The sequence below is a fragment of the Zalophus californianus genome, chromosome 2 (assembly GCF_009762305.2).
Source record: "Zalophus californianus isolate mZalCal1 chromosome 2, mZalCal1.pri.v2, whole genome shotgun sequence".
Lineage (NCBI taxonomy): Eukaryota > Metazoa > Chordata > Mammalia > Carnivora > Otariidae > Zalophus > Zalophus californianus.
Genome location: NC_045596.1, coordinates 156,910,579 through 156,934,569, shown reverse-complemented (window position 1 = coordinate 156,934,569; position 23,991 = coordinate 156,910,579). Strand labels below are relative to the sequence as shown.

At 39.4% G+C, this 23,991-nt stretch overlaps 1 protein-coding gene across 3 annotated transcripts in view; it reads left to right on the top strand.

The window, feature by feature from the left end:
* ADAM28 (ADAM metallopeptidase domain 28) overlaps positions 1-23,991 on the top strand; it is a 98,117-nt gene that overhangs the window by 48,066 nt on the left and 26,060 nt on the right. For all 3 annotated transcript variants that reach the window (XR_004819831.1, XM_035725631.1, XM_035725635.1), the window contains 4 exons: positions 14,928-15,058; positions 16,052-16,229; positions 17,817-17,906; positions 20,877-21,072. Coding sequence is in view for 2 of the 3 variants with exons in the window: in XM_035725631.1 (XP_035581524.1) it covers positions 14,928-15,058; positions 16,052-16,229; positions 17,817-17,906; positions 20,877-21,072 (595 nt within the window). In the remaining variant the exon portion in view is untranslated. The remainder of the gene's footprint in view (positions 1-14,927; positions 15,059-16,051; positions 16,230-17,816; positions 17,907-20,876; positions 21,073-23,991) is intronic.

Here is a 23,991-nt window from a genome sequence, read left to right as displayed (position 1 = left end):
CCATGAATTTTTTAAATTCTTCTTTAATTTCCTGGTTGACCCATTCATTCTTTAGTAGGATGCTCTTTAGCCTCCATGTATTTGAATTCTTTCCAACTTTCCTCTTGTGATTGAGTTCTAGTTTCAAAGAATTGTGATCCAAAAATATTCAGGGAATGATCCCAGTCTTTTGGTACTGGTTGAGACCTGATCTGTGACCTGGGATGTGATCTATTCTGGAGAATGTTCCATGGGCACTAGAAAAGAATGTGCATTCTGTTGCTTTGGGATGGAATGTTCTGAATATGTCTGTGAAGTCCATTTGGTCCAGTGTGTCATTTAAAGTCTTTATTTCCTTGTTGATCTTTTGCTTACAGGACCTGTCCATTTCAGCGAGGGGGGTGTTAAAGTCCCCTACTATTATTGTATTGCTGTCGATGGTTTCTTTGCTTTTGTTATTAATTGCCTTATATAATTGGCTGCTCCCACGTTAGGGGCATAGATATTTACAATTGTTAGATCTTCTTGTTGGATAGACCCTTTTAGTAGGATATAGTGTCCTTCCTCATCTCTTATTATAGTCTTTCTTTTAAAATCTAATTTGTCTGATATAAGGATTGCCACCCCAGCTTTCTTTTGGTGTCCATTAGCATGGTAAATGGTTTTTCAACCCCTCACTTTCAATGTGGAAGTGTCTTTGGTTCTAAAATGAGTCTCTTGCAGACAGCATATCAATGGGTCTTATTTTTTTATCCATCCTGATAGCCTGTGTCTTTTGATTGGGGCATTGAGCCCATTTACATTCAGGGTAACTATTGAAAGGTATGAATTTAGTGCCACTGTATTGCCTGTAAGGTGACTGTTACTGTATATTGTCTGTATTCCTTTCTGGTCTATGCTGCTTTTAGGCTGTGTCTTTTCTTAGAGGACCCCTTTCAATATTTCTTGGCGCGCTGGTTTCGTGTTTGCAAATTCCTTTAGTTTTTGTTTGTCCTGGAAGCTTTTTATCTCTCCTTCTATTTTCAATGACAGCCTAGCTGGATATAGTATTCTTGGCTGCATATTTTTCTCGTTTAGTGCTCTGAAGGTATCATGCCAGTCCTTTCTGACATGCCAGGTCTCTGTGGATAGGTCTGTTGCCAATCTAATGTTTCTACCATTGTAGGTTACATATCTCTTCTCCCGAGCTGCTTTCAGGATTTTCTCTTTGTCTCTGAGACTCGTAAGTTTTACTATTAGATGTCGGGGTGTTGACCTATTATTATTGATTTTGAGAGGGGTTCTCTGTGCCTCCTGGATTTTGATGCCTGTTTCCTTCCTCACATTAGGGAAGTTCTCTGCTATAATTTGCTCCAATATACCTTCTGCTCCTCTCTCTCTTTCTTCTTCTTCTTCTGGGATCCTAATTACTCTAATATTGTTTCATCTTATGGTATCACTTATCTCTCGAATTCTGCCCTCATGATCCAGTAGTTGTTTATCTCTTTTTCTCTCAGCTTCTTGATTTTCCATCGTTTGGTCTTCTATTTCACTAATTCTCTCCTCTGTCTCATTTATGCTAGTAGTTAGAGCCTCCATTTTTGATTGCACGTCATTAATAGCCTTTTTGATTTCGACTTGGTTAGATTTTAGTCTTTTATTTCTCCAGAAAGGGTTTCTCTAGTATCTTCCATGCTTTTTTCAAGCCCAGCTAGTATCTCTATAATCGTCATTCTGAACTCTCATTCCAACATCTTACTAATGTCCATATTGATTAGGTCCCTGGCAGTCAGTACTGCCTCTTCTTTTTTTTTTTTTTTGAGGTGATTTTTTTCCGTCTTGTCATTTTGTCCAGAGGAGAATAGATGAATGAGACAACAAAATGTTAACAGGGTAACAATGATCCCAGAAAAATATACACTAAGCAAATCGGAGGAGCCCTGAACCCGGGGGAAAAGAAAGGGAAAGAAAGAAAAAAAAAGAAAAAGATAAAGATTAAAAAAAAGAATGTGATCAAATATGATCAGGCTGGTGAATAGAGCAGTGCAACACACTAGATTTTGGCCGTATTTTGGTCTGTTAGAAGGAAGTGCCTCCCAAAATTTTAAAGACAGAAAAACTTATATATGTGCAAATAAGGGTAAATATGATGAAGGGATGGAATATGACTGTGATGAAAATTATAAAAGATTTTATAAAAGGAATTGATAGATAAGAAGTTGGTTGAAAAAAGAAAGAAGAGAAATTAAAAAAAAAACGAAATAAAAGGGAGAGAATGTGATCAAGGAAGAGACTAGAACAAAGCCATACACTAGAGATTTATGGTATATTTCGGTCTGTTAGAAGCAACTGTATCCCAAAATTTTAAAGAGGGAACAACTTATATATAAACCAAAAATGAGGTTGCCTACTATGAAGGGATAGAATAAGACTCTAAAAATGAAAAATAAAAAAGATTTTTAAAAAGGGATTGATAAGATGTTGGTTTAAAAAGGGAAAAAGAAATATTCAGTAAAAAAAAGAAATTAAAAAAATTAACTTGAAAGACTAAAGAATCATGGTAAAAAAAAAAATCATAAATTCTATGTGCAGTATTCCCCTAGTGCTGGAGTTCTGCCATTCTCATTGACTGGTAAACTTGGTCTTGGCTGGCTGTTCTTGCTGATCTTGCCTGTTGCTGTGGTTCCCAAATATCTTTGCTGGAGGTTGAATTGCCCTGCCCTTGCAGGTCTGGGCTAAGTAATCTGCTCGGGTTTGCTCTTGGGAGCTTTTGTTCCCTGCAAGCATCTGTACGGCTTTGGAGGATGAGAGTGAAAATGGCAGCCTCCCAATCTCTGCCCAGGAGGAGCTGAGAACTTGGGGCCCCACTCGTCAGTGAGCCCCCAGAGAAAAGCAGTCAATCTCTCCCATCTCCCCGGTCTCCCGCTGCACTCCATGCTCACCTGGCCTGTGACCATGCGTTTCTATCTCTGGGGCACGACCCCGTGTGGAGTCTCCAAACCCAGAAGATCCCTGCAGTGTGCTCCCGCGCCGCTCCTCCCAGGGGAGGAAGGGGAGTCTCCCCAGATCTGCCATTTGTTGGGTCCCTGCAGGAAGAGCAGTGGCCCTACTGTGCCGCAGATCACAGTTTATGGCAACCCCGAGCTGCAAGGCTGTGCCTTGGCTCTGTCTCCACAGCTGGTTTCCCCGCTCTGATACCTGGGAACCCTGCTGCACTCAGGCACCCCCGGTCTTTTTGTGACTCTGAGGGTCCTCAGACCACACTGTCCCGCGAGGGTTCCACTCCCTGCTTAGCCACTGGAGGGACGTCCCTCAGTGGAGCCGACTTCTAAAAGTTCTGGTTTTGTGCTCCGCTGCTCTATCACTTGCCAGCAGCGGCTGTTTGAGGCTCCCTCCCCCACCGTCTATCCTCCCAAATATTGCCTTGGATTCACTTCTCCGCACATCCTACCTTCCAGAAAGTGGTCGCTTTTCTGTTCAGAGAGTTGTTGCTATTCTTTTCTTCAATCTCCTGTTGAGTTCGTAGGTGTTCAGAATGGTTTGATCCCTATCTAGCTGAATTCCTGGGACCAGAGGAAAGTTAGGTCTCCTACTCCTCTGCCATCTTACTCCTTCTCAACACCCTCCATTTCTTTATATAGCTACAAGTTTCTATCTGGTATATATATTTTTTTTCTTCCAGAAGATTTGTAAAAAGTATTTCCTGTAATACAGGTCTGCTGTCAATTAATTCTTTTAGTTGCTTCAGATAACTCTATCTCTCTTTTATTTTTGCATGTATTTTCACTGGTTTATAATTCTGAGTTAATAATGTTTTACTTTCAGCACTTCTAATGATTTCACTTCACTGCTGGATTGCAGAGTTCCTGATGAGAAGAAGTCTGCTATAAACTTTATCTTTGTTGCTCTAAAATGTGTCTTTTTTTTTCTACTTCAAGATTTCCCCTTTCTTTTTAATTTTCTTCAGTTTGATTATAATTATGGTATAACTAAATGGGTTTTTTGGGAGAAATGGTTAATTTATCCCACTTAGTGTTCTTTGAACTTGGCCCGGGGCTTGTATCCGTAAAGAATTTTGGAAAATTCTGGGCCATTACTTCTTCAAGTATTTCTTCTATTTCATTCCGTCCCTTTTTTCTTCTAGGGATACCAATTACATGTATCTGTGACGATTTTATATTGCCCCTCAAAAGTTGTATGCTCTGTTCTGTTCTTTGTTTGTTTTCTTTTTTATTCTTTTTGCACTTTGTGTTTCCATTTGAGTAACTTTTGTTGAACTATTAAGACGAGTGATTATTTCCTCAGCTATTCCAAATCTACTGTTAAGCCTGTTGAAGACATCATTCATCTCTGTTACTGTCTTTTTCATTTCTAGCATTTCCATTTGAGTCTTTCTTATGGTGTCCAGCTCTGCTGAAATTTCTCATCCAAACTTGTGTGCTATTCATCTTTTCCACTGGAGCTTTTAACATATTAATCATAGTTATTTTAAAGTATCGTCTTATAGTTCTAACATCTGTGTCAGATATGAATCTGGATCTGTTGATTGGCAGGGTATTGCTTTTCTTTCTTTTTTTCTTTTTTGTTTTCTTGGATGACCTATTATTTTTTCTTGAAAGTCAGACATCCTGTGAAAGACATTAGTCCAAGGTGTGTGTGTGTCTGTGTGTGTGTGTGTGTGTGTGTTGTGTGTGTGTGTGTGTGTGTGTATTTTGGCCTAGAAGTGATCAATTCTTTCCTTCTGCTAGGCCTCTTGCATGAGGATTTGAATCAATCTAGAAGTAATTGAGTTGGGTTTGGGATTTTGTTGTTGTTACTATGACTACTCTCAGTACATCACAGGCTTTAAATTCCTCTCCCATTATTTTGTGTTTAGGGTGAAGGCTCGTTTTCTAGATGGTTTTCCTTAGTGTGTGCTTCACGCTCATCTTTAGGTCTTTACTGGATTCCCCAGTTTCTTTATGCTGTTGGCTCTCCCCTCTCAGTAGGTTGTTGTTACTTGTTACTGGATGATCATTAGACTTCTGGTGGGAGGAAGGCATTCTCTTTGTTCTTATTAAGTCTCAGTCTGGTGTCCCTTAGTGTCTGGGGTAGGTCCTTATAGTGATCTTCCTCCACTGCCAAGTGGTACAGACCTCTAATGACAGAGCCCAGCATGTATTCCTGCCCTTCCTTCCCCCCGCTTCCAGGGGTAGAGGTTTGTGTGTGTGTGTGTTTCCCTTCCCATTCCTGTTTTAGAGTTGCTTTGAGACTTCACCAGTGCTCTAGATGACAGGATTTATTGCCCTTTCTCTCAGAAGCTTAAGCCCTTTAGCTAGGTTTAGGGCTAGGACTAGAGTAAGGCAAGGGAGACACTCATTCTACCCTGAGTCTGGTCATGTTTGTTCCATAGCAGAGATAGAGGAGAATGATCCTGGGAGGGTTTTATGACTTTTCAGCTGCTGTTCCCCTCCTCCAGGCCCATTCTATGGGGGAAGCTTTCTTAGAGCTTTCACTTGGTGAGGTCCATGTGGGGAAAAATCAGTAGGTAGGTGGGAATTCCCCTATTTCCGAAGCGCCCACATTTTGTATATTCACTTTTATTTAAATAATTTTTTATTGTTATGTTAATCACCATACATTACATCATTAGTTTTTGATGTAGTGTTCCATGATTCATTGTTTGTGCATAACACCCAGTGCTCCACGCAGAATGGGCCCTCTTTAATACCGATCACCAGGCTAACCCATCCCCCCACCCCCCTCCCCTCTAGAACCCTTAGTTTGTTTTTCAGAGTCCATCGTCTCTAATGGTTCGTCTCCCTCTCCAACATACTCCCCTTCACTCTTCCCCTATCTTCTTCTTTTTTTTTTCTTAACGTATATTGCATTATTTGTTGCAGAAGTACAGATCCGTGATTCATCAGTCTTGTACAATTCACAGTGCTCACCATAGCACATACACTCCCCAATGTCTATCACCCAGCCACCCCATCACTCCCACCCCCCACCACTCCAGCAACCCTCAGTTTGTTTCCTGAGATTAAGAATTCCTCATATCAGTGAGGTCATATGATACATGTCTTTCTCTGATTGACTTATTTCGCTCAGCATAACACCCTCCAGTTCCATCCACGTCGTTGCAAATGGCAAGATCTCCTTCCTTTTGATGGCTGCATAATATTACATTGTGTATATATACCACTTCTTCTTTATCAATTCATCTGTCCATGGACATCTTGACTCTTTCCACAGTTTGGCTATTGTGGACATTGTTGCTATAAACATTAGGGTGCACGTACTCCTTCGGATCCCTACATTTATATCTTTGTGGTAAATACCCAGTAGTGCAATTGCTGGATCGTATGGTAGCTCTATTTTCAACTGTTTGAGAAACCTCCATACTGTTTTCCAGAGTGGTTGCACCAGCTTGCATTCCCACCAACAGTGTAGGAGGGTTCCCCTTTCTCTGCATCCCCACCAACATCTGTCATTTCCTGACTTGTTAATTTTAGCCATTCTGACGGGTGTGAGGTCGTATCTCATGGAGGTTTTGATTTGGATTTCCCTGATGCCGAGCAATGTTGAGCACTTTTTCATCTGTCTGTTGGCCATTTGGATGTCTTCTTTGGAAAAATGTCTGTTCATGTCTTCTGCCCGTTTCTTGATTGGATTATTTGTTCTTTGGGTATTGAATTTGATAAGTTCTTTATAGATTTTGGATACTAGCCCTTTATCTGATATGTCATTTGCAAATATCTTCTCCCATTCTGTCGGTTGTCTTTTGGTTTTGTGGACTGTTTGCTGTGCAAAAGCTTTTTATCTTGATGAAATCCCAATAGTTCATTTTTGCCCTGGCTTCCCTTGCCTTTCACGATGTTTCTAGGAAGAAGTTGCTGTGGCTGAGGTCGAAGAGGTTGCTGCCTTGGTTCTCCTTTAGGATTTTGAGGTACTCCTGTCTCACGTTTAGCTCTTTCAACCATTTGGAGTCTATTTTTGTGTGTGGTGTAAGGAAATGGTCCAGTTTCATTCTTCTGCATGTGGCTGTCCAATTTTCCCAACACCATTTGTTGAAGAGACTGTCTTTTGCCATTGGACATTCTTTCCTGCTTTGTCAAAGATGAGTTGACCATAGAGTTGAGGGTTCATTTCTGGGCTCTCTCTTCTGTTCCATTGATCTATCTGTCTGTTTTTGTGCCAGTACCATACTGTCTTGATGATGACAGCTTTGGAATAGAGCTGGAAGTCCAGAATTGTGATGCCTCCAGCATTGCTTTTCTTTTTCAATATTCCTCTGGCTGTTCAGGGTCTCTTCTGTTTCCATACAAATTTTAGGATTATTTGTTCCATTTCTTTGAAAAAGGTGGATGGTATTTTGATGGGGATTGCATTGAATGTGTAGATTGCCTAGGTAGCACTGACATCTTCACAATGTTTGTTCTTCCAATCCATGAGCATGGAATGTTTTTCCATTTCTTTGTGTCTTCTTCAATTTCTTTCATGAGTATTTTATAGTTTTCTGAGTACAGATCCATTGCCTTTTTGGTTAAATTTATTCCTAGGTATCTTATGGTTTTGGGTGCAATTGTAAATGGGATGGACTCCTTGATTTGTCTCTCTTCTGTCTTGTTGTTGGTGTATAGGAATGCCACTGATTTCTGTGCATTCATTTTATAGCCTGCTACTTTACTGAATTCCTGTATGAGTTCTAGCAGTTTTGGACTGGAGCCTTTTGGGTTTTCCACATAAAGTATCATATCATCTGCAAAGAGTGAGAGTTTGACCTCCTCTTTGCCGATTTGGATGCCTTTGATTTCTTTTTGTTGTCTGATTGCTGTGGCTAGGACTTCAAATACTATGTTGAATAGAACTGGTGATAGTGGACATCCCTGCTGCGTTCCTGACCTTAGGGGAAAAGCTCTCAGCTTTTCCCCATTGAGAATGATATTCACTGTAGGTTTTTCATAGATGGCTTTTATGATATTGAGGTATGTACCCTCTATCCCTATACTCTGAAGAGTTTTGATCAAGAAAGGATGCTGTACTTTGTCAAATGCTTTTTCTGCATCTATTGAGAGGATCATATGATTCTTGTTCTTTCTTTTGTTAATGTATTGTATCACGTTGATTGATTTGTGGATGTTGAACTAGCCTTGCAGCCCAGGGATAAATCCCACTTGGTCATGGTGTATAATCCTTTTAATGTACTGTTGGATCCTATTGGCTAGTATTTTGGTGAGAATTTTTGCATCCATGTTCATCAAGGATATTGGTCTGTAATTCTCCTTTTTGATGGGGTCTTTGTCTGGTTTTGGGATCAAGGTAATGCTGGCCTCATAAAATGAGTTCGGAAGTTTTCCTTCCATTTCTATTTTTTGGAAAAGTTTCAGGGGACTAGGTATTAATTTTTCTTTAAATGTCTGATAGAATTCCCCTGGGAAGCCATCTGGCCCTGGGCTTTTGTTTCTTAGGAGATTTTTGATGACTGCTTCAATTTCCTTAGTGGTTATAGGTCTATTCAGGTTTTCTATTTCTTCCTGGTTCAATTTTGGTAGTTGATACATCTCTAGGAATGCACCCATTTCTTCCAGGTTATCTAATTTGCTGGCATAGAGTTGCTCATAATATGTTCTTATAATTGTTTGTATTTCTTTGGTGTTGGTTGTGATCTCTCCTCTTTCATTCATGATTTTGTTGATTTGGGTCATTTCTCTTTTTTTTTTGATCAGTCTGGCCAGGGGTTTATCAATCTTGTTAATTCTTTCAAAGAACCAGCTCCTAGTTTCGTTGATCTGTTCTACTGTTCTTTTGGTTTCTAGTTCATTGATTTCTGCTCTGGTCTTTATTATTTCTCTTCTCCTGCTGGGTTTAGGCTTTATTTGCTGTTCTTTCTCCAGCTCCTTTAGGTGAAGGGTTAGGTTGTGTATTTGAGACCTTTCTTGTTTCTTGAGAAAGGCTTGTATTGCTATATACTTTCCTCTCAGGACTGCCTTTGCTGTATCCCCAAGATTTTGGACAGGTGTGTTTTCATTTTCATTGGTTTCCATGAATTTTTTTAATTCTTCTTTAATTTCCTGGTTGACCCATTCATTCTTTAGTAGGATGCTCTTTAGCGTCCATGTATTTGAGATCTTTCCGACTTTCCTCTTGTGATTGAGTTCTAGTTTCAAAGCATTGTGGTCTGAAAATATGCAGGGAATGATCCCAATCTTTTGGTACTGGTTGAGACCTGATTTGTGACCTAGGATGTGATCAATTCTGAAGAATGTTCCATGGGCACTAGAGAAGAATGCGTATTCCGTTGCTTTGGGATGGAATGTTCTGAATATGTCTGTGAAGTCCATTTGGTCCAGTGTGTCATTTAAAGTCTTTATTTCCTTTTTGATCTTTTGCTTAGATGATCTGTCCATTTCAGTTAGGGGGGGTGTTAAAGTCCCCTACTATTATTGTATTGTTGTCAATGTGTTTCTTTGCTTTTGTTATTAATTGCCTTATATAATTGGCTGCTCCCACGTTAGGGGCATAGATATTTACAATTGTTAGATCTTCTTGTTGGATAGACCCTTTAAGTAGGATATAGTGTCCTTCTTCATCTCTTATTACAGTCTTTGTGTTAAAATCTAATTTGTCTGATATAAGGATTGCCACCCCAGCTTTCTTTTGGTGTCCATTAGCATGGTAAATGGTTTTCCACCCCCTCACTTTCAATCTGGGGGTGTCTTTGGGTCTAAAATGAGTCTCTTGCAGAGAGCATATCGATGGGTCTTGTTTTTTAATCCAATCTGATAGCCTGTGTCTTTTGATTGGGGTATTGAGCCCATTTACATTCAGGGTAACTATTGAAAGGTATGAATTTAGTGCCATTGTATTGCCTGTAAGGTGACTGTTACTGTGTATTGTCTGTGTTCCTTTCTGATCTTTGCTGGTTTTAGGCTCTCTCTTTGCTTAGAGGACCTCTTTCAATATTTCTTGTAGGGCTGGTTTTCTGTTTGCAAATTCCTTTAGTTTTTGTTTGTCCTGGAAGCTTTTTATCTCTCCTTCTATTTTCAATGACAGCCTAGCTGGATATAGTATTCTTGGCTGCATATTTTTCTCGTTTAGTGCTCTGAAGATATCATGGCAGTCCTTTCTGGCCTGCCAGGTGTCAGTGGATAGGTCTGTTGCCAATCTAATGTTTCTACCATTGTAGGTTACATATTTCTTATGAGCTGCTTTCAGGATTTTCTCTTTGTCTCTGAGACTCGTAAGTTTTACTATTAGATGTCGGGGTGTTGACCTATTTTTATTGATTTTGAGAGGGGTTCTCTGTGCCTCCTGGATTTTGATGCCTGTTTCCTTCCCCACATTTAGGAAGTTCTCTGCTATTATTTGCTCCAATATACCTTCTGCCCCCTCTCTCTTTCTTCTTCTTCCGGGATCCCAATTATTCTAATGTTGTTTCATCTTATCGTATTGCTTATCTCTCGAATTCTGCTCTCGTGATCCTGTAGTTGTTTATCTCTCTTTTTCTCAGTCTCTTTATTTTCCATCATTTGGTCTTCTATATTGCTGCTTCTCTCTTCTGCCTAATTTATCCTAGCAGTTAGTGCCCCCATTTTTGATTGCACCTCATTAATAGCCTTTCTGATTTGGACTTGGTTAGATTTTAGTTCTTTTATTTCTCCAGAAAGGGTTTCTCTAATAACTTCCACACTTTTTTCAAGCCCAGCTATTATCTTTAAATTCATGATTCTGAAATCTAGGTCCAACATCGTACTAACGTCAGTATTGAGTAGGTCCCTGGCAGACGGTACTACCTCTTGTTCTTTTTGCTGAGGTGATTTTTTTCGTCTTGTCATTTTGTCCAGAGGAGAACAGATGAATGAGAGAACAGAATGCTAACAGGTTAACAACGTCCCCAGCAAATATACTCCATACAAATCAGAAAAGACCTGAAACCAGGGGACAAGAAAGGGAAAGAAAGAATAGGAAAAAAAATGAAAAAGAAAATGATAAAAACAAACAAAAATAGAACAAAACAAAACAAAAAAACAAAATATGATCAAATATGATCAGGCTAGTGCATAGATCAGTGCCACACACTAGATTTTGGGCGTATTTTTGTCTGTTAGAAGAAAGTGCCTCCTAAAATTTTAAAGGAAGAAAGACTTATATATGTACAAAATAAGGGTTGATACAATGAAGGGATGGCAGATGACTGTAAAGATGAAAATTTAAAAGATTTTATAAAAGGACTTGATAAGATAAGAAGTTGTTTGAAAGAAGAAAGAAGATTTAAAAAAAAAAAAAGACAAAGAAAGGGAGAGAATGTGATCAGGCAGGAGACTAGAACAAAGCCATACACTAGTGATTTAGGGTATATTTTGATCTGTTAGAAGAAACTGTATCTCAAAATTTTAAAGAGAGAAGAACTTATATATATATGCCAAAAATAAGGGTAACTACTATGAAGGGATAAAAATATGACTAAAAATGAAAAATAAAAAATGTTTCTTTTAAAAAAAGGGATAAGATGTTGTTTGAAAAAGGGAAAAAGAAAAATTCCAAAAAAAGTTAAAAAAATTAACTTTGAAAAACTAATGAATTATGGTAAAAAAGCCATGAATTCTTTGTGCAGTATTCCCCTAGCGCTGGAGTTCTCCCATTCTCCTTGGTCGGTAAACTTGGTCTTGGCTTGCTGGCTGTTCGTGTTGATCTTCTGGGGGAGGGGCCTGTTGCCGTGGTTCCCAAATGTCTTTGCCGGAGGCAGAATTGCCCCGCCCTTGTTGGTCCGGGCTAAGCAAGCTGCTCCGGTTTGCTCTCAGGAGCTTTTTTTCTCTGCAAGCTCTAGGTACAGCTTTGGAGGACCAGGGTGAAAATGGTGGCCTCCCAATCTCCCAGGAGGAGCTGAGAACTCGGGGCCCCGCTCCTCAGTGCGCCCCCAGAGAAAAGCAGTCACTCCCGTCTCCCCGGTCTCCAGCTGCACTCCGCGCTCACCCGGCCTGTGATGGCGCATTTTCTATGTCTGACACCCGACCCCGTGTGGATTTTCCAAACCCAGCAGATCCCTGCGGTGCCGCCGCTCCTCTCGGGGGAGGAAGGGGAGTCTCCCTGGCTCTGCTGCTTGTTGGGTCCCTGCTGGAGGAGCAGTAGCCCAACTGGGTCGCGGATCACAGTTTATGGCAACCCCGAGCTGAGAGCCCGTGCCTCGGCTCCGTCTCTGCAGCCGGCTTCCCCGCTCCGATACCTGGGAGCTCTGCCGCACTCAGGCACCCCCGGTCTTTCTGTGACCCCGAGGGTTCTGAGACCACACTGTCCCGTGAGGGTTCCACCCCCTGCTTAGCCACTGGAGCGACGTCCCTCAGCGGAGCCAACTTCTAAAAGTTCCAATTTTGTGCTCCGCGGCTCTATCACTTGCCAGAAGCGGCCGACAGAGGCCCCCTCCCTGCCTTCTATCCTCCCGAATATCGCCTTGGATTCACTTCTCCGCACGTCCTACCTTCCAGAAAGTGGTCGCTTTTCTGTTCAGAATGTTGTTACTCTTCTTATCTTCGATCTCCTGTTGAGTTCGTAGGTGTTCAGAATGATTTGATCCCTATTCAGCTGAATTCCTGAGACCAGACGAAATCCAGGTCTCCTATTCCTCCACCATCTTGCGCCGCCCCTCTAGTTGCTCTTTTTTTTTTTTGTATGAGTTATTACTGGCATCTGGTAGTGTCTGTTATCTGGTAGTGTAAACAAATATTCATGCTCTGACTTTCCCTGTAGATGTAAGCCTACCTTTCCTTAGATTTCAGGTTTGTTTGTTGCCTTGTGACCTCAGCTCTGGATGAGTTCTATAAATTATGAATCTTATTATGTCCAGTGGTTCTCTCCCCAGTGGCTTCTGGCTTCTGTTCCTTAAAAGAGAAAGATTTGGATATGGCTTATGCTCTTTTCCTGCAGCAACAGCTACTTCACTCCTTCTGGCCCATTCCACAAGAGAAATTCTTTCTGTTTTACTACCTGGCTCCCAGTGTCTATCATGAGCTCCTGGAGAGGAGGTCTCTGGAGAAATGTCTGTAAGTGTGTGCAAAGCGCCCTTGTTTCTGAGGTCCTGCAGATTCTATACTCTTGCACTGGCCCATACTAGGCCTTTAGCAATTAATTTAAGAATTTAAATGAATTACTTCCCCACTTGCAGGTACCTGGCATCTCCTTCTCTATGCTTTGCTGGAGATAAACCAGTTCTTACGTCCAATCTGTACTTGGGAGGGCCTGTCTCTTCTTAGTTTCCAGGATCTGTCAATGTCCTACAACCACAATTGACTGATAGATTCAAAGAAAATTATAATGAAGTTTATCTACCTAGTCCTTGTTTCTAGTGCAAGAATAATGTTCTTTCCAGCTTTCTACATCCTAGGTGGAAGTGTGATATATATATATATATATATATATATATATATATGAGTCTGGTTTTGTGATAAGCTTCATAAGGTGAACAGAAGAAGTAAAATATATTTTTTCTTTTCTTTTTTAAAGATTTTATTTATTTATTTGAGAGAGAGAGAGAATGAGAAAGAGAGAGAGAGCACATGAGAGGGGAGAGGGTCAGGGGGAGAAGCAGACTCCCCACTGAGCAGGGAGCCCGATGTGGGACTCGATCCCAGGACTTCAGGATCATGACCTGAGCTGAAGGCAGTCGCTCAACCAACTGAGCCACCCAGGCGCCCCAAATATATATTTTTTAAATTAAAAGAGCTTACCATAGAATTGGAAGAGAAATTAGACTACTTAAAGCAATACTTAATAATATATGATAGTAGAATTGAAAACTGCAGTAGGAATCCAGAGTAGAGGATTATTAATGAAGATGAATATGGTCAGGAAATGTAGCTGTAAAATAAACTTCAAAGGGTGGGTAAGGTTTAGAGAGGGGGGAGAGAGAATGGAGTTCATTCCAAAGGAAAAAAAAATTAAGTTATGAAAATAATTGTTTAAACGAAGATACTATAAATTTAAGGAGTCTCACGTAAGGCAATTGTGGAAAGTCTAAACATATTTTCATTTTTCTTAATTTTTTTTGGTTTGTTTTTGTTCCCACTTGAGTAACTCCATCTTACTAAATAGCAAGGTTTACCAGATTCATCTTCACAGAATGATTGAATATCATGAATTGTAAGTATTAACTTCCTATCTTACACAGGTGTTCCTTGTTTACGAGTCTTGTACCATGCCCTATGGATCTCTTTATTTGGTTCTTTAGAATGAAGTTGATAAGGAAATCAGGTTTCTTTGGGTGGGTGTAACTGGCAGATTCCTGTCTCCCCATTGGGAAATTACAGCCTGCAGTGATTCTGTAGTGCTGTTTTATTGCTCCTGAAAAATCTGGAGCCCCCAGTCCAACACTTCTAATCAGAAATAATCTAGTAATCAAGTTGGCTACTAGCCAGATTTCATGCAATGGGGCAAGTCTAGAAGTGACTGATGTCTAGTCTTGGTGGTAACAGAATTGAAAAAGATACCAATGGTACTAAAGTCCTGGGTTAACAGACACTTTCAGATCCCCACTAGCTAAACATATCAAAACCCTTCAATCAAATTAGAAGGTATTAAAAGCCAGCCGGGGGGGGTGGGGGCTGGAGGTAGATCAGTTTAAAAAATTCTGATTCCTTATCATCGTTGAAGACATTTCACCACTATCTCTTATGGCAGGAAACCACAGAAACGTTTCTCATCATAAATATTCCCCATGTACAAGAATAAAGAGCAAGCAATGTGTCTGTGATGCACATTCAGTACCAAAGTTGTGTGTGAGAGAGAGAGAGAGAGAGAGAGAGGGGGAGAGATAGACAGACAGAGGCAGGAGAGGAAAGGAAGAGAGAAGGGGAGGGAGAGAAAGAGACATGGTGAGTAGTGAAAAAGCTGAAAGTAAAATCACTCGTTCAGCCCCAGTTAGTAAAACTAATTATACCCTGAGTTATAATTTAGTTTGAAAACCAGAGGATCTATTTCCTTATTCTCGCCCTTAGGACCACAGTGACAACATGCTTAGAGTAGCAGGGACCATGGCCCATGAAATGGGCCATAACTTTGGAATGTTTCATGACTCCTATGTTTGCAAGTGCCCTTCTACAATATGTGTGATGGACAGAGCACTAAGGTGAGGCTCTCTGGGAAGATGCTTTCTGTCCCAGTTTTTGGTTCACTCTGGGCTTTATCTGTGCTATATCTTTCATGTCATCTTCAGCAACACACTCAAGCTTTTAAATATTAAATAGTATAATCATGAATGCCTATCTATACCAGACCACTTTATCCCTCATCTATATGCAATATTTTTCATTAACTAATACATCATTTAAACATATTGTGTCTTTGCTGTTGGCATGATTGACATTTTTAACTTCATCTTATCTACATAAGACCTGGTTTCAGAAAATCTTTAGTATTTATCAAATTTTCAATGAATTCAGATTGGGTGGGTTCTAGGAGAACATCCTTGCAGGAGCATAAAGAAATGATACATTCCTGCCTTGCCTAAGCAAAGTTTCCAGGGAATTTTATCTTTAAAAATCCCCAAATCCCTTTTTATGTATGTATTTCCTCTCTTCTATTTCCCTGTCCCAGCTCACTCAATCTGGGGTTAGTCTCCTAGGCGATTCCCCAAAATACTTGGTTCTGGTGGCTGCCAGTCACATACATTTGTTATCTCTCCCAGATACTACTGCATTTTTAAACCTCATCTTTAGTTGAGGTATGTGAAATGAAAAAATTCTCCCCAAAGTATTTCCTCTGAAGGAAAGTGAATTCTTAGACACATAAATAAGTATGACTACTAGCTGTAGGACTTCACAGCCAAAATGACCTAAGGCTGAATAAGATTATCTGGATAAGTCAGACGCATCTTTGTCTTTTTAAACAGCAGCCCGGATGCTACACTTTAAGATCTGACATATTTTTTCATTAAGCTGGAGGTGTTTGTGTCCATCCGGGGCTAATTCAGGTACACAAATGAGCTCATGATTTAGCAGTTGGACAGTGGATTGGGTTTAATCTTTTAGGGCAGGTTTTGGGTGTATTATCCCCAGTGTGTCATATTGCTCCCTTCATGCTCAGCGTGACTGTGTTCCATTTTCTTTCCTTATTGTCATAGCTTCTATATACCTACAGACTTCAGTTCCTGCAGCCGCATCAGCTATGACAAGTTCTTCGAAGATAAATTATCAAATTGTCTTTTCAACGCTCCCTTGCCCACAGATATCATATCCATCCCAATCTGCGGGAATCAGTTGGTAGAAATGGGAGAGGACTGTGATTGTGGGACTCCTGAGGTACCACCAAATACTTTCTAAAATGATCTAATTTGTTTTTCAATTGCTAAGAAGATAAACTATAAAATTGTATTATTACTCTGAAATTGTGCGTTTCTTATAATTTTGCATATGTTTATTTGTAGACATTTGTCAGGCCAGCCTTTCTAACAATGACTACTGCATTGCTTAGCAGAACTTCCTAATTTCCTTCTTGGTGTTCTTTCCCCATTTCCTGATTTTTAAGAACCACTCAACAACTGGGCTTTGTATCCTCATCCCTCTCCTTCTGGCAGAAATAACTTCACTTTTCTTATGTGGCTACAACCTTCTGAGCCGTTACTTTAGGGTCAACACCACAATAACGCTCAGAGGGTGTAAATGGCTTGCCCAAGGTCACGGAGCTGGTAGAGGGAGAGGCCAAGATGAAGACTCAGGTGTTTGTTTTGGCAGTCCTGGGGACATCTTGCACTGAGATTTAGTTCTTCTCTTTGTGACTTAAGAGTTTGTACCATTAGGGGTCCTAGCCTGATCCCACCCTATTGACAAGGCAGCCAGGGTTCTGAATGGGATCTTTGTCTCCGTTTTATCAACACTTAATATGAGTGACATGTCAAGGCTTCAAGGGGTCATCTCTTCAGTAATTTCAAAATACGACCACAAATGTATTCATTCTATGAGAAAGAGGAATTTTTCCAAGATGATGTTTATATTTGAAATAAGAGCAAGAGTTTTAACCCTAAAAAGTTGTAATTCTCTTAGGGAACCTAAACAGCTATAAGAGGAAGTTTCCAAAGTAGGAGCTTCCTCAAAGCCTCATGCAGTTGACTGATTTCTCAGAAACAAGGGGGGGAGAGCAAGACACAGCCTATTGCTTTATGCAGAGTTGAATTAAATGTCAAAATTGCATAAAGAACTATACTTCTAGATTTTTAGTACATGTCCTAGAGATTAATTTTGCTGCTGGATAGGTACAAAATTGATGAGCTCAACTAATTATGTTTTTAACTATTTAGATAAATTTTATTTTATTTTATTTTCCTTGAATAACAGGTTTATTGCTCAGATAAACTTAAGAAATGTTACACATACTATTTGCCTCTGGAAAGTCACAGTGAGCCTTGTGTATTAAAGGCTCTGAAAAGTTCCGCAGTCAGCAGTTGTGCTTTTTAAATTTTTTTTCTTATTATGTTCAATTAACCAGCATATAGTAGTACATCATTAGTTTTTAATGTAGTTTTCAATGATTCATTAGTTGCGTATAAATTTTATTTTAAAAAAATATCCTTTTTCCTTTTGTTTTCTTTCATATTTTACCAAAAATAGATCATTTTCAGTACTACCCTGGGAGGCTGAGTGAACTAGAAGAGATACTCAAATTTAAAAAGATGTCAGTAGACTTCAGATATGTGACAAATCACCAGTGGCTCCAAAATCTGTTTTTCTAATGTTGAACTTTGTTCTATCTTTTATTTTCCTGAAAATTATTTTCAGACTATATCACAGTAGGATCTGTATGATAAAAAAATATATTATGAATTGTAGTGAAACAAGAGCAAAAAATTGAGACCCAATCTGGCATTTGTATTTGTTTCTGGTATTTCTCAGGAATGTACCAACATTTGCTGTGATGCTAAAACTTGTAAAATCAAAGCAAGTTTTCAATGTGCATTAGGAGAATGCTGTGAAAAATGCCAGGTAAGATTATTATTTTATTTTATTTTAATAATTATGATTACTGTTTATTTTTCTATATTAAAATCTCAGTGATTATGTTAAATAAAATAGCAAAGCACTAGTTTTCTGTCTATAAAATAATGCTGCCTACCATTTATATATGAGTGTTTATAAACATGGGCTATTTGATCCCCCAACATCCCTTTGAATTAGGTATTATTATCTCATTTTGCTCTTGAAGGAACAGAAGCTCAGAATAGAAAATGTGCAACATAATAGACCCACTGAATGGCAAACTCCAAATACGACCTGTTCCAAAGCCAATGCTGGGGAACAATATCTGCCGCTGCATCTGATGCCACAGAGCTTTCTTGCACCAAATCTCATAACTGGTTGCATATTCCTTTAAAAATAGGTTCAGTGGAAAAGCTTTTGTTTTTCTCTTTCTTTTTTCTTTTTTTTAAATTTTATTATGTTAATCACCATACAGTACATCATTAGTTTTTGATGTAGTGTTCCATGATTCATTGTTTGTGTATAACACCCAGTGCTCCATGTAGAACATTCCCTCTTTAATACTCTCCACCAGGCTAACCCATCCTCCTACCCCCTCCCCTCTAGAACCCTCTGTTTTTCAGAGTCCATCATCTCTCATGGTTCATCTCCCCCTCCAATTTCCGCCCCCTTCATTCTTCCCCTTCTGCTATCTTCTTTTTTTTTCTTTAAATATATAATGTATTATTTCATTCAGAGGTACAGATCTGTGATTCAACAGTCTTGCACAATTCACAGCGCTCACCATAGCACATACCCTCCCCAGTGTCTATCACCCAGCCACCCCATCCCTCCCACCCCCACCACTCCAGCAACCCTCAGTTTGTTTCCTGAGATTAAGAATTCCTCATATCAGTGAGGTCATATGATACATGACTTTCTCTGATTAACTTATTTCACTCAGCATAACACTTAAAGCTTTTGTTTTAAGTAATATGGGGTCTCCCCTATCTTTAGACTTTGAAGTCACTTCAGTGTGAATTTCTTAGAAAACAGACATAAAGTAAGGATTCTGTGTCATTTTCTCTGTGGGGCGTGTTGACTTTCCTTTCATGTTCAAGTTTAGGATTTTACCTTCTATTGTTGCAAGGAATTCTCTATTATGATTATTTGTTTATATGCCTGTTTCCTTAGTTAGACTGACTTCTGAGGGCAAGGGACTGATTCATCCTCAACTACCACAGAGTTTCATACATTTTTTTATTAAAGATTTTATTTATTTATTCATGAGAGACGGAGAGAGAGAGAGAGAGAAGCAGAGGGAGAAGCAGGCTCCCAAGGAGCAGGGAGCCTGATGCGGGACTTGATCCCAGGACCCCGGGATCATGACCTGAGCCGAAGGCAGACGCTTAACCATCTGAGCCACCCAGATGCCCCAGTTTCATACATTTTAAATGCTCAAGAACTGTTTGCAGAAGGAATGTGTAGATAGATGGCATACCAGGTTATAGGTAGTATTGGGGAATTTTTTTTTTTTAATGTCAGAAGGAGAGGAAAGAAATAAAAGAGGCCAAAAGGAAGAAAGTTTGAGAACTTAAGTCGTATTCAACAAGTGTTGATTAAATGCTATTTGTTGGAGATTGTGGGAAATTAACAAAAAAGTAGTTTTTGACTTCAAAGAACATGCTGTTTCTTTAGGGTAATGATATACATACCTGAAACAGATGAAAATATAGTGCATGATTAAATGCCCAGGTAGACATTATAAGGATATATGCCCTTTGTGTAATGCTTTCCACTTAAATTTTCACTTAAGTTCCATAATGACTCTGTAAAGGAAATATTAGATGGGGAAATGGATTTTCAGAGAGATTAGGTCCCTTTTCTAAGGCATACACCTAGCCCCTGGCAGAGCCAAGATTTAAACCCATATCTTCCAAATCCAAATTCAAGGCTCTTCTCACCATGTGTAGGAAGAAAAGGCAACAATGTGCCCTGAAGACGTCAGAGGAGGCTTCGTGGAAAATGAGGCTGTCACTAGTCTTAGAGTAAGGCGTAGATTTTAGATAAGTAGACAAAAAGAGAAAAACACTCCTAAATGAGGAGGCTGAGGGAAGGAATAAAGTTGGATCAGGAGGTATAAGCATGGCTCTGGTAAGAAAGCTTGTCTGGCTGGAGCAGCGGGGGTTGAATTTGGAAGGTCATGTATGATCTAATTAAATTTTGGATTCCATTCTGTCATCAATGTTAAGATACTGAAAGTTTTCTGATGATATAGGGAAACATGCTTGCTCACCTCAACTAGGGAAAGATATGCTTCCAGTACCCATACAGGCCTCTTCAGATCTGCATAAATGGCAGAAGTTGTCTAAGGTTTCTCTCAGGCAGTAAGAGCAAGATTTGCAGGAATAAATTGCAAGGAATTAATACATCAAATGCACATCCAGTTATTTCTCCCCCATAAGAAATCATTTCATAGGAAGAAGTGAATTGAAAAGAAACATTTGAGCATACAATAAAAGGAATTAAGGATTAGGAAACATGATGCCTGGGAAAGTCTCAGAGCACGCTGATCTGGTGCTCCCTTAATACAGAAGATTCACTTTGCCAATAAATCTCTAAAGTTGCAGGTGTAAATCTCCTTGAAAATCCTGACAAAGATGCCTTTAACAAAGGAAAAAATAAATCCCTTCTTTGCATCTAAGATGAGGCTTGGTTTCCTTCTGCACTTTTCTCATTGATATTCTATAGTGCTTGCACCATAAATTCAGAAATATTGATTACTTAAAAACTCAGGCCATTGGCAGAAGTCAATAGAAGTGATATAATAGGAGATGTCTTTAGGTTTATGCAGTGCAGATGTAAGCTACAATAGAATGATGCCTCTAACTACCTTGCCAAAAAAAGGCCAAAGGGAAAATATTATTTGCATTAATTTGAGATATTAGAGTAAGTCAGATAGAAAAAAGCCTTCTCTTCATTTTTCTTTCCCTGCAGTTTAAAAAGGGTGGTGCAGTGTGCAGACCAGCAAAAGATGAGTGTGACCTGCCAGAAATGTGTGATGGCAAATCTGGTATTTGCCCTGATAATAGATTCCGAGTCAATGGCTTTCCCTGCCAAAACGGAGAGGGCTACTGCTTGATGGGGATGTGCCCCACGCTGCAGGAGCAGTGCACCCACCTGTGGGGACCAGGTAGGAGGACAAGCCCCAGTGTTATGGGCATTCCTGCCTCTCTCTAGTCACATACAAAGAAAAATCATGTTACCGTGTTATAACAGATGACAGTGTTTAATCATGGCCAAAGTAGTATTCTATCCCAACCTTCTTTCTTGGAAACTGCGCTACAGCTCCAAATCTTGGATGAGTGCATTTTAAGACATAAGGTCAATTTGGGGATTTCTAGATTCAACAAATAAAAATAAGGATGGACCAGTCAATTTGATTTTGAATTCCAGATTAACATTTTTTTTTTTTTAGTATCAGTATGTCTCATGAAATACTGGAGGTAAGCTTATACTAAGAAAACTTTATTTGAAATTCAAGTTTAACTGGGTAAAGCAGGAAAGGTTATCCAATGGGAAAAACTCTCTTCAACAAATGGTGTGGGGGAAATTGGACAGCAACATGCAGAAGAATGAAACTGGACCACTTTCTTACACCATACTCAAAAATAAATTCAGAATGGTTTAAAGACCTATGTGTGAGACTTGAAACCATAAAAATCCCAGAGGAAAACACAGGCAGTAACCTCTTTGACATCAGCCAGAGAAACTTCTTTCTAGACATATCTCCAGAGACAAGGGAAACAAATGCAAAAAATAAACTATTGGAGCTTCATCAAAATAAAAAGCTTCCACACAGTGAAGGAAACAATCAACAAAGCTAAAAGGCAACCTATGGAATGGGAGAAGATATTTACAAATGGCATATCTGATAAAGGGTTAGTATTCAAAATACATAAAGAATTTATAAAACTTAACACCCCAAAAACAAATCATCTGGTTATAAAATGGGCAGAAGACATGAATAGACATTTTTCCAAAGAAAACATGCAAATGGCCAACAGACACATGAAGAGATGCTCAACATCACTCATCATCAAGGAAATGCAAATCAAAACTACGAGATACCTCCTCACACCTGTCAGAATGGCTAAAATCAACAACACAAGAAAGGACAAGTGCTGGCGAGGATGTAGAGAAAGGGGAACCCTCTTGCACTGTTGGTGGGAATGCAAACTGATGCAACCACTGTGGAGAAGAGTATGGAGATTCCTCAAAAAGTCACAAATAGAACAACCCTATGATCTAATAATTGCACTACTAGGTATTTACCCAAAGAATACAAAAATACTAATTCAAAGGGATACATGAATTCTGATGTTTATAGTGGCATTATCTACAATAGCTAAGATATGGAAGTAGCCCAGGTGTCCATCGACTGATGAATGGATAAAGAGGATGTGACGTATTAATATGTATATATAAATAGATCTACATATATAAGTAAATATATGTAGATCTATTTATATAATATAAATAAATAGGGAGAGGAATATTACTCAGCCATAAAAGAATGAATCTTGTCATTTGCAATGACATGGATGGAGATAGAGTGTATTATGCTAAGCAAAATAAGTCAGAGAAAGACCTACCACATGATTTCACTTATTTGTGGAATTTAAGAAACAAAACAAACAAAGCAGGAAAAAAAAGAGACAGGCAAGCCAAAAAACAGACTCTTAGCTATGGAGAACAAACTGATGGTTACCAGGGGGCGTTGGTTGGGGGAGATGGGTGAGATAGGGGATGGGGATTAACGGGTACACTAGCTGTGATGAGCACTGGGTGTTGTATGGAAGTGTTGAATCGCTCTATTGTACACCTGAAACTAATATAACACTGTATGTTAACTACTGAAATTTAAATAAAAACTTACAAAGAAACAAATTTAACTGGATATCCGGTACTTTATCTGACAACCCTAATCAAGATCCTTCTCAGATAAGTACACCCTTAGAAGTCTCTGTGTGTGTCTGTGTGTGTGTGTGTGTCTCTGTGTATGTGTCTGTGTGTGTGTGTGTCTCTGTGTATATGTCCGTGTGTGTCTGTGTGTGTGTCCATGTGTGTCTGTGTGTGTGTCTCTGTGTGTGTGTCTGTGTGTGTGTGTCCATGTGTGTCCGTGTGTGTCCGTGTGTGTCCGTGTATGTCTCTGTGTGTGTGTCCGTGTATGTGTCCGTGTGTGAGTTTGTGTGTAGGGGTGGCAGGAGTGCTGGGAGATGGGCAGAGCATAAGGGAAGGGGGAGGGAAAAAAAAGGACTGTGGGAATGCAGATGAGCAATGTGGAAAAGTGAAATCTCTTAAATGCTTATTTTGCCCCTAATACTAGAATTTTAGAAGCCATATTCTCTGATATACCACAAAAAATAAATTAAAAATAAAACTTAACAATCTCCAAAACTGTAAACTAAAACTTAAATTGTACTAAACAACCTTGATCAGAAAGGCAATATAAAAAAATATCAGTTCTTTGGACTTTCTGGATATGATGTCCATTGCGCACATTCCTTAAATGACTGAAGGGAATTTTTTACAGGGAAAATACATATTCCTAAAAATACTTGAAGATGGTTATCACATGCCAGGAACTTTTCATAATTCCTGAAAATATATATAAAACAAGATAAAGGAAAGCAACAAAAATCAGTCTTTCACAATATACCCAGTAAAAAGGAAACCTGAGAAATACAGGGATTAGAACTTAGAAAAATTCCTGAATTAAAATAAATTCTTTGTATCAGGCAAGGGTGGGCTGAGACACAATTTGAGGAGCATAGCTTAATACCATGGGTGCATGGGCAGGTGCACTGGCATGCAGGAATCTGGCCTCAGCAACCCTCCCGCTTACAGGTAATGCAGACTCACATGCTAAGTTACAGGTGGAAACAAAGATGTTTGTGTGGGTTAAAGAGAGACTCTGTGCTTTCTTGACTAACTTTGGTATATAGCAGAAACTAGGGAAAGAAAATCTTCTGCACAGAGTTGAAGCTCTGAGCATCCCCTTTATTATCTGGTGATAAATCACTGCAGTAAATACTCTTACCTTCTCCTT